Genomic DNA, 10,990 nt, shown 5'->3' with positions numbered 1-10,990 from the left:
AAATCAAATTAAACATATTAGTTAAAATGTATTCTTACAAAGTAAAGACTAGGTAAACTTTTTTCACTTGCAATCTCAGGTGATAGCATGCTTTCTTACTAATGAACAAAGCATAAATTGAAAGTCCTTTTTTAATTAGTTGTGGCTTATTGTGGGCAATCCTTAATTTTGGTTTACATTGCCAATTAAGTCTGTCTCCAGGTGAGTTCCTCATTGTGTAATTATTCTTATTTTCAGAACCAGAGTTTCCATTTATAACTATGTAATTTTTCCTACTACTCCTGTCAAGTTTCCTTCCAAAAGAAAACTTTTTAAGAAGGAAAAAGATCTAATGGTGCTGATGTACCCTACCCAGAAGGACCCGCAAATCAACCTATTTGGATATCTGTTTGTGTATTATGTATGTGTGGGTTTATTTGTGCCTTCAAGTCAATCTTGCCTTCCAGTGACTGCATGGACAAGTGTAATTGCAAGGCATTATGCTATCATAGCAGAGATTAAAAGATAACATTTAACTGGCATATAGAATTAGTATTAATTGTGTCTGCCTTTTGCCCTAAGTATCCACTATAGTGTTCATAAGAAAATTTAATTCTTCAAGTTGTATTGTCTCCTTAATTAACCACAGGTTGCTTTGAGATAGAGCTTTTATGGGCTTTAAGCATGTAATCGTATGAAAGTTCTATCTAGATGACAAAAATCTTCATTTGTAATGTTTTTGTTTCTCCATACATTGCGTTATATTTCATTACAGAAAATACCAAAGATGCACAATACGTTTCGATGGTTAGCATTAGACAAAGCTTAACAAACGAGAACTGTGTAAGCAGTTTCATATTGAATTAGATGACTGGTCTGTTGCAACAGGTATAGGGTTACAACTGCAATTAAGCCTGGCATTATGTTTATTTGTCATGATGGTCATAAAGCAGTTCACCACCCAATTTTACACTTTTTTCACAGCGGTTGTTAAACAAAGCCATCGATTGCTATGAGGTGTCTTATGCTCTAAATGGGAAGTAAGTGCCAGTTTCCAGCAAAATGGTTACAAATTGTGATCATGTGACCATAAGATGCTGCAAACAGCCAAAAATGTAGGTCACTTGCCGAGTGTGACAACCAAAATGTGGTCACGTGACAGTGGGGAAAACTCAATATCAGAACTGGGTTGTAGCTTTGGGGGGGTCTGCTGTAACTTTGAATGATTGCTAAGCAACCAGTTGTAACTTGAGGAGTAGCCTGTACAGGCAGTCCTTAACTTACAACCACAATTGAGTCCAAATTTTATATTGCTAAGCGAAACATTTGTTAAGTGACTTTTGGCCCATTTTATGACCTTCCTTGCCATGTTTGTTAAGTGAGTCACTTTAGTTGTTAAGTTAGTAACCCGGTTGTTAAGCAAATCTGGCTTCCCCATTGACTTTGCTTGTCAGAAGGTCGCAAAACGGGAATCACATGACCCCAGAACAGTGCAACTGTTATAAATATGAATCTGTTGCCAAGCATCTGAAATTTGATTGCATGGCTGTGGGAATACTGCCATGGTCATAAATGTGAAAAATGGACACTTTTTTCAGTACCGTTGTAGCTTCTGTCACTAAATGAACTGTTGTAAGTTAAGGACTACCCCATATAGGGTAGCTCACCTTCAAGACCAATTAAACTTTCCAAATGAGATGTAATAAAACTGGAGAAAATGAATCTATGTAACCAAACAACAAATATTTTCTCTTGGTAGCGCAAAAAAGCTGGACTATATCACTAATTCCTTTCAGACTCCCCTAATATTAAAAAACGGTAAGCTGTACATTGGTATTTGGTAAACATTTGATATACAGAATATCCCTTGTTTAAATAACAGTAATTATGTGCATATAGTAAATCTGCAGAACGTGTTTATGAGGAAACAAGGAAAAGTTTATAAATAAAAAAAAAACCCTACTGATTTTAATTTGGTAAAATGAAGTCCCTGTAGATCTTCTAGGGAACCAGGAACAATCGTGAGCTATGTGATCTTATATAAGAGAATGTGGTAAAAGCAAGTAAACTCTCCCTTGTACAATGACCAGTTTTTGTCATTCTTTTGGGTGAAAACTAATGCTTAGAGAAATGGTGGGCTTGGGGATTTTTTTGTAGTTGAGGCGTAGAACATTTTATGTTGGAGAAATATTTCACTTTCTTTCACATTGTAGCTGAATATTTGAATGATGTTCAGTGAATTTCTTAGTCTTTTTTGTTAACTTCATTTATAATTTTTTGGAAGGCATATTACAACGTTACATAAAAAAACCTAAATATGGCTCTGTTGCTTTGTAAGTACATAGACATTGGGATGGAGAAACTTGAAAAAATTATGTTATCTTCTGAAAAGAGGGGGGAGACCCACCAAATATTTTAATATCCCTGCCTTTGAATTGCCAATGCTGCCCTCTGATTTCAGAAATAGTATTTTGAAATGGAGAGTTTTCTATTTTTCTAATTCCCTCCCTTCCAGCAGTTTCATTCCAATCAGCAGCATAATTGGAATACAACCACTGTCTGGAGGGAAAGGGGAATTTTTGGCAAGAGGCAATAGAGCAGTTGGAGATTTATTCAGATTAAAGCATAGCTTGTTCAACATATACTAACAGCATGTAGCATTGTGTTTCTACAGCTGGGATATGTATTTTAATTATATATGCAAACAGAAGGGAACCAATCAGGGAATACTGTGCTAATGACTTCCACTAGAATATTATTTTGAGTAGAAGCTAAATTGCTATTTGAAGTGGGTTGTGAACTTCCCTTTTCAGTTTGCCCATTTTCTCTACCATATGCAAGAGGATGTTGTTATTTAGGTTTTTTAAAATATATAAATAGGTTTGGATATAATGATGCTTTTCTCTTTGGTGTAATGACATCAGAAAGCTGGAGAATTAGAAAATTTGGGACCAACCTCTTTCTATTACAACATTGTTCTTTTGTTAGCCTAGAAATTACTACTTCTGAATATTATAATAATATTATCAAAAAATATTGCTGATGTAGAAAAATACATTGGAATTTGAAGAATGAAAAAGCCTTGCTATTAGATTTTTTAAAAAAAATATTTTGCTGTAAAGATAGTATAGTTTCTCTTTTTCTTTTAAAACATTTTAATGTATTACATTAAAGACTTTATGTATGCTAAACAAATGATAAGGTCTTGCCAAGCCTTAGTTTTCAGCTGTGAGATTGTAGCAGATAAATTTGTTGTTAGGTTCAGTCTGCTTCATTACTAGAGTATGAACAGAAATTCCAAACTTGTTTTCTTGAAAATATTTTTCTGGTGGCCTCCAGTGTTTTTCAGGTCTTTTTCCCCAAGTTTTTTATTTTTGTTGTTGATTTGAATTTCCATTCGTTTTTTTGGTATGTGTGCAATCCTTCAGTACCGTATTATTTTACTAAGATGCTTTCCTCTATCAAACAACCTTTATTATAGTCAAAGGCAGCAAAGGATGGTTAGAATGCAAAAAAGATACATAAAAAGCGAATTACTTTCCTCTATTTTCTCTGAATTGCGATAAAGGCAGGAAGAATAAAGAGGAAATACATGTTATCCTCTGTTTTCTTTTTGTTGACTGAGGGAGTGAGATGTTTTTATTTGTTTATTTTTAAGGTTCATTTTCACTTCACTTTTTATCTTTTTAAAATGCTTTAGGCTGCTGTGTAGGGAAGATCAGAAGGTAGCTGCAGATTAAAACATGAAAATTAATAAACGTGATAATAAATAAAACATTCAATTTGAGTTATTTAGAAAAACAGAACAGTTTTGTACACACTACATCTTAAAAGAAAGTCATGCAATAGCTCTATGTGCTTTTTATTCTAAAATGTTAATTTTAAAACCTGCAATTTTGCATTGTAAATGCATTTTGCCCCACTTTAGTAAAAACTCAGTTCTTTCATAGCTGCACTGTTATACCCTAGTAAGTAAATGATACTGTTATTGCATCAAAACAAAAGTCAGTTCTTCACAAATTCTGCTTCATATTCTGCCATTCTTTGTTCCTGAATACTACTTTTTAAAACTCAGAAATATGTAAATAGTCTCATTCCACGTTAAGAAATAAGAAATTTGGAAAGTTTATTTTGCTTCAAACTAATAAAGGTTATGTCTTAACAGGTGGCAGCACTTGAATGACCTTGTCTGGGCTTAAAAGTTAAGCAGGATTACTACTAGGCTAGTGACAGCTCTGGGTGAGAGATTGCAAATCAAAAAACAAAGAAACAAAAGCAAGGAATTGCAAACAATTTATGTAGAGTATTGCTGCCAAGAAAAGTACATGGATGTGTCCATACAGTTGGTAGGAGTAGAGCTTGATTTGAAGGAGACATTATCTTTCTAAAGACATGAATTTGAGTCAGGAATTCTATTTATTGTTTGTTGGGCTATTTCTTTTTACCTTCACATATGGTAATGTTAAAATAAAATAAAAAGTAATTTTGAAATAAGTGGGGATTTTGCCAGTAAAAAGTAGCAATGTATCTGAATGGGTGATATGGGGATAATAAATACTGTAAAATATCATAGTATAAAGATAGCTGGTGATGCCAATGCTTGTAGCATCCAAACAGTGTGGGGAAGAGAACCCGAGGATGCAAAATGATTCAGTAGGTTGTTGACAGTCACCTTCAGATAACTATTTACTTCTTAATTAGGGGAGAATAGTGTGGAATCTAGTATTTTATTTCAAGCTGTAACTTGGCACACGGAATTTAATTTTTTTAAAAAATCAAATGCTTAGTTCACGGTTGTCCAACCTATTTGCTTGCCTGGGCTGCATTAAGTGAAGAGGAATTGTCTTGGGCCGCATATAAAATATATAATATACTAACAGCCATGAACAGGAACATAGACATTAGCCACATCTGCATACCATTCAAAAGAGACAATCAAAAAGCCAGAAAGGAAACAAAAAAGACCAAATACCTACTTACCAGCAATCAACGCCCAGATGAGCAGAGATTAACACCAAGATTAACATTAGACCAACAATCAAGAAGTAAAGAATATCCCAATCAAGGAATTGCCAAACAAGCAACCTTAAACAATATCCAGTCAAGGAATCACCAAGGCCAATCCCACCAACAACTGACACAGGAGCCACTAGAACAGGGGTGTCCAAACTTGGGAACTTTAAGACTTGTGGACTTCAACTCCCAGAATTCCCCAGCCACAAGTCTTAAAGTTCCCAAGTTTGGACACCCCTACACTAGAATGTAAAAATGAGAGCAAATCCCATTTCCTACTAGCACTGTGATGTTACCTAGTCTGGTAATGAAATGTCTGCAAGAAAACAACCAAACTCAGAACACCAAGGACCCACAATTCAATCTTGAGCTACAAATGTTATCATCAATCACTGTATCATATGTTAATGTATCTAAATAATAAACTTTTTAAAAATAGTTTTTATTATCTTGTGGGGCTGCATTACTAGCTGTGGGTTGGGCTTGCCTGCTTTAATAATTTATTTTTATACAATACGTATCTCCATTTCTTTTTCTTAAAAAGCTCTTCCATAATTCTTTTTGCTTCCAAGATTTACCTGATCGTATCTATTACGTACATGTAATTCATGGGCACAGATGGAGGGTCTCCATCACGCTATCATTTGTCTGTCGTGCACTTCTGGAACATTCTAAAGAGAATATTGGTGAGACTAGTAATTCAGCAAGGAGAAGACACCAGTGGAGAAAACTTTTTTTTATTTATTTAAACTTTATCCTATTCAACTCCAGACAACTCTGGTGGCTCATAATTCAGCAGACAATGTAGAACAATAGAAGAAGAAGCATAAAAAGAAAATTGAACTAGTAGAGAAAGAAAAAAGGACAACATGGCAAACTTGATAAACACCATCACCACCTCTGCAAATATCCCTCACATATTTAGCAAAGGCAATCAGCTTTCCTTGCCTATGTTATGTTAAAAGAAATGAATTTGAGGCAAATCAACTCTGCTCATACAATATACTAGACACAGTTTACTATTAGCCACAACTAGGTGTTTACTTTATTGTTTGCCAAGCAAGACTGGAAAATTTAATTGGCTTCATTTCCCTATTTGCCAAAAAATCTTTTCCTCTATTTCTCTATTTTAGAACTCTACCTCCTTAGCCTAACCTTTTTCAGACATTCTTTCAGAGCTTTCAAGTCCACTCTTTGAATGTTTTGCTAACAAGCAAAATAATATTTTTATTTATTTATTTGAATTTGATTCTATGTGCCCTGAGTTAATATGGAGTGAATGAGAAAAAATAAAGTTGTATTATCATTTATATCAATGTAATGGATTGGGTAATGGGTAGAGGATTAGGATCAGTGAGGCTTGAGTTCAAGTCCTTCGTTAGCTAAGAAAGCTCCTTGCCAACTCTCTGTCAGCTACGGTTATTGTTTCAGGGTTAAAACTGAAGGAGAGGTACTGTGATTGTCAGAATGCTTGCATTCCCAGAAGAATTGTAGGATATAATTTAGGAATAGTGGGATATAAATTAATGTTTATTACTACGTTTATGGGAAAATGTTCAAGAAGTTAATGTGATGTTGAATTATATACAGAAGCTCTGAAATTTGACATTTTGTCAGGAATAGTGGTTATTCCAGATGGTCAAGGAATAATTGCTGGAAATGTTTGATGTATCTTTTTTGGAAAATGCAATACTTTCTGCCAATCAAAAGATGCAGCAATATTTGTTATTAGGGTGGAGATTCTATAATATATAGTAGGGAATATAATTTAAGATCTTTTTCTTCGTTTGTATTTTTGTTTGTATTTTTAAAAGATTAAAGTAGTTTTTTTAAATTGGCACTTGTCATTCTGTGCTGCTGATACTTTTGCTTATCTGTCTCTATACAAAGCATTTGCCTTGTATAGGTTGCTCTTGTTTATCAACCACAATTGGGACCAGCAACTCCATCGTTAAGTGAAAAATCACATGATCATTAAAACATAATTACATCTTCAGGCTCTAAAAGCAATATTTATGTCTAAGCCAAACAAATGGAATGACATTTAGGAAAAAGACATTTTCTAGTGTTCCCATTTACTGTCTTCTGAACAAGCTAAAATTCAGGGAATTTGATGTTGTGACTAGAGCTCTGCAAATCCTTTTAAATTTATATGTACCTTTCTTGGGGTTTTCTCAGTTTTACTTTCATCCAATTTGATTCCCTCCTTGGTATTATCACTTAAGTCTTAAAATCCTGTATTGTTTAAGCTCCAAAAATGTTGAGTAAATTGAGGGCTTGAGCCAGATTTTGTTTCTCATTATGCATATCGTATACTGTATAACTTCCTTTTTCTAATTGGTACAAAGGAATTGTTATGACAGCATTTTTGGAGCTGACCTATAATATTAGTTGTATTTTCCTCACTATATATTGAATAAACATGCATAGAAAAGACCAACATTTAAATTATATTGGCTTTTAATGTATAAATCAGAAAGTATACTCCATATATTTTGGTCAATGACATTTGTTTAGAGACATGAGTATAATCTTAGTAATGGTGCTTTTGGGTGGGCTTTGCCAAGCTCAGTTTCTCCACTGCCGATTCCAGTGGATGAAGATACTGAATAATAACAGAACGGCAACTGGACAATATGGCTGTGATCCTTGATCTGTAAACTGCCTGATGTGCCTGCATTTCCAGATTTACAATATATTTCAGTACAGGTATAGGTACATATGCCCGAAATTGTATTGTTGAACATTTGGAAATACTTAATTAATACATTAAAACTCAAAATGTTATTCTATAATTCTTCCCCCCCCCCTTTGTTTTGGTTTCAGTTCTCTGTGCAAAAAATTTGGTGAAAAAGGATTTTTTCCGTAAGTACACCTTTCTGTTTTTTATTCAAAGATATTTAGTCTTACTAGGTAGCATTTCATAAACCATTAAACAGAATGCTCTGATATAGTCCAATCATCTACTCACCTTCAAGTATTGTTTATGGCCTGTGTTAATAGAGTATATTGATATACTTGCCTATTGAATACAAGTCAGTGTGGTATAGACATTAAGAACCTGGACTAAGAGCAGAAAGACTGAGATTCCATTCTCAATCATAGAAGCTTATTGGGTTGGCTTTGGATCAGTTATTGTCCCTCAGCCCAATTCGAGAAGGAAGTGTTATGTATGCTGCTTCAAACCCCTAAAGCAGGGGTGTCCAAACTTGGCAACTTTAAGACTTGTGGACTTCAACTCCCAGAATTCCCCAGCCAGCTCTGGCTGGGGAATTCTGGGAGTTGAAGTCCACAAAGTTGCCAAGTTTGGACACCCCTGCCCTAAAGGAAAGGTGGGAATAAAAAAAAATCCCTTTATGTATCTATTATCAATTTTAATTTTTATTTGTGAACCACCCAGAGTCACTCTTAAGAGTAAGATGGGCGGTATCTAAATTTGAAAATTAAATAAAAGAGGTACATTGTAAGAACAGTGTTTTAATTTGTGTTCGTTTCTCAATAAGAATAGGCAGTCTATGACACCGTCTTTGGTTGAACTTCAAATCCCAACATTTCTCACTACTGGTCTTGTTTGCTAGGGATGCTGGGAATAGTAATTCTGTAATGCCATAAACACCAATTTATTGTGACGGTAAAATCAAAAAATGGATTGGTATTATAATATACTTCAATCAGAACTAAAATTGAAGGTCATAATCCATTTCATAGCATTAACTTTTTACATGCAGTTATCAGGAAGCATCCCAAAAGTCCCTTGAGTTTTAAAAATAGAATGGAAATTTAGCATAAGAGCAGTTAGAAAGAGTTGCTTTACACTAGTTTCTTTTGGCTAAATTTGTTGTTTATTAAAGAATTGCTTTGACTATGAGTGCTGCTAAAGTCAAGCTCATTTCAGTCAGGTACAACTATTGATAACTTCATGAACACATCCATGCAGTTTTCTTGGCATTAGTATGGATGTGGTTTGCCAGTGTTATGGAATGTTTTTCAATTTCTGAACTCAACTTATTCTATTGGAATTACCTGTTGGTCTCCCATCCAACTTCTGCTATAATCAGGATGACCCGGTTAACTTTCTAAGCCCAGTCAGGGTCAACCAGATGCTGCCACCTGCTGATGTTTCATGTGTGTTACAGAATATTTATAAATAGCTGTGTGAGTTTCATAATGGTTATCTTTTCATATTTACCTTTGCAATTAAATGCTTCATGAAGTAAAGGTAGTCCCTGGATTAAAAATGAGTTCTGTTCCCTAAATCTGTCTTTAACCTAAATTTGTATTTAAGTCAGAACTCACACTTACAATTGGGCCGCTATTGCTAAAAATGGCAGGTGGCTCTGTTTTTCCTTAATCCAGTGAAGTGCTGAAACCGGGCAGTGCTTTCAGAAACCGTTGAAAACTGCTGAAAACGGGTTGTGTATTAAAAATGCCTGGCTTCAGTGCTATCTTGACTTTGAATCTTTCTGTTTTTGAAAGCATTGGACTTGTGAGAAGAGTTGTAAAGAAAAGTATTTCCTATTTACAATGATAGCCTGAAATGTCTTGAAACAATGTTATATGTCCAAATAAATTCAGTATAGATTGTATTTTGCAATGAACAAAATAAATGTAGATGCTTTCTAATGGGCCGCCACAAATAATATGATATTAATTAGCAGCATCCTCATTGTATTATGTATTTTCTGACAGGACTTCCTGATCCATTTGCTAAAGTGGTGGTAGACGGATCTGGCCAGTGCCATTCTACTGATACTGTGAAGAATACCCTTGATCCAAAGTGGAATCAACATTATGACTTGTACGTGTTAATAGAGATTATCTAAATATGACCAAACTTTAAGCTGGGTGATTGCTAAATATACATTAAATCAGGGTGTCTTTGCTAAGAATTACTCTGAAAAGAAATGCAGGCCTGTGTTAGCTGTTTTGTTTGTTTATAAAGTAGCTGATCTTTTATTGTTAAAGCATAGAGTTGGTTGATTGATTGATTATGTGTCATTACACTTGTGCCAACTCTTAGCAACCACATAGATACTAATTCTTAAATACTGCTTTTATGTATAAAATCAAAGTGCTTAACTGAGAAAACAAACACATAGATTTTTTGTGACAGCTGGGAAATAGAGACAAAAATGCAGACTCTGGATGAGGAGTGGAGATACCTGGATTATCAGATAGATTTGATTCCAAATTCACACCAACTTCTCAAATCATATGTAGTAATCAGTGATGATGGGACTTGCAGTACAGTTTTGGTGCCACAGATTTAGCAGTCTTCCTTTAACTAAGGTTGGTTGTTCAGAAGCCAGTTATTACCCCAGTATGTTTACTTCTAATCATCCCAGTATATCATTGCCTAAGAATTAATTGATATATCATAAGTTTATATAATAGCACCCAAGAAAATGAAGTTGGGCACTAATAACCCTTGACATAATTCTGAAAGCTCTATACTTAAAAAAACTAATCTCTTAAATAATCATATCAGGCAACTTTCAATAGCAGTATTAAAAATAATAAATTTTCCTAAATAAATTAATGTATTTCTATCCTGGCATTCTATTACAGGAGTCCCCAACCCCCGAGCTGCAGCCCGTTCAGAACGGGGCTGCGGAAGCAGCAGGCGAGTATGCCACACAGCTCCATCTTGCATGAGTGGAGGATGGGCACACTTGAGGTTCCATTTGTGCGTGTGGCATGTGCCCAAATGGAGCTATGTGTGTCATGTGTGTGCCCTCTGCTCACACGGAAACATCCCCTCTCCTCGCCCCCCCCCTTTCTAACCGGTCCACCAAACTGGAAATGTTGGGGACTGCCGTCCTGGGAAAAATTTAAAAGCATAAAAAATCTTCACGATTTCTTCAGCCCAGCTCAGAAGTTCCTCTCTTCTCCATGTGTGGAAGGGAACTCCTCCACTGGTTGGAGAAACACACAGAGGTCCTTAAGATCCGAGCTTCGTTTCTACAACCTGATAAAGGATTTCCATCCCTCCCCTGCC

The 10,990-nt window shown here is 35.1% G+C and overlaps 1 protein-coding gene across 1 annotated transcript in view; it reads left to right on the top strand.

The window, feature by feature from the left end:
- The window catches only part of SMURF2 (SMAD specific E3 ubiquitin protein ligase 2), a 65,575-nt gene that overhangs the window by 26,616 nt on the left and 27,969 nt on the right, over positions 1-10,990 (top strand). The window contains exons 2-3 of the mRNA XM_081936180.1: positions 7,819-7,857; positions 9,682-9,790. Coding sequence (XP_081792306.1) covers positions 7,819-7,857; positions 9,682-9,790 — 148 coding nt within the window. The remainder of the gene's footprint in view (positions 1-7,818; positions 7,858-9,681; positions 9,791-10,990) is intronic.

This window comes from Natrix helvetica, assembly GCF_964273705.1.
Source record: "Natrix helvetica genome assembly, chromosome: 1".
NCBI lineage: Eukaryota > Metazoa > Chordata > Lepidosauria > Squamata > Natricidae > Natrix > Natrix helvetica.
The sequence above is the reverse complement of the archived record's forward strand: the minus strand, read 5'-3'. Positions and strand labels throughout refer to the sequence as shown.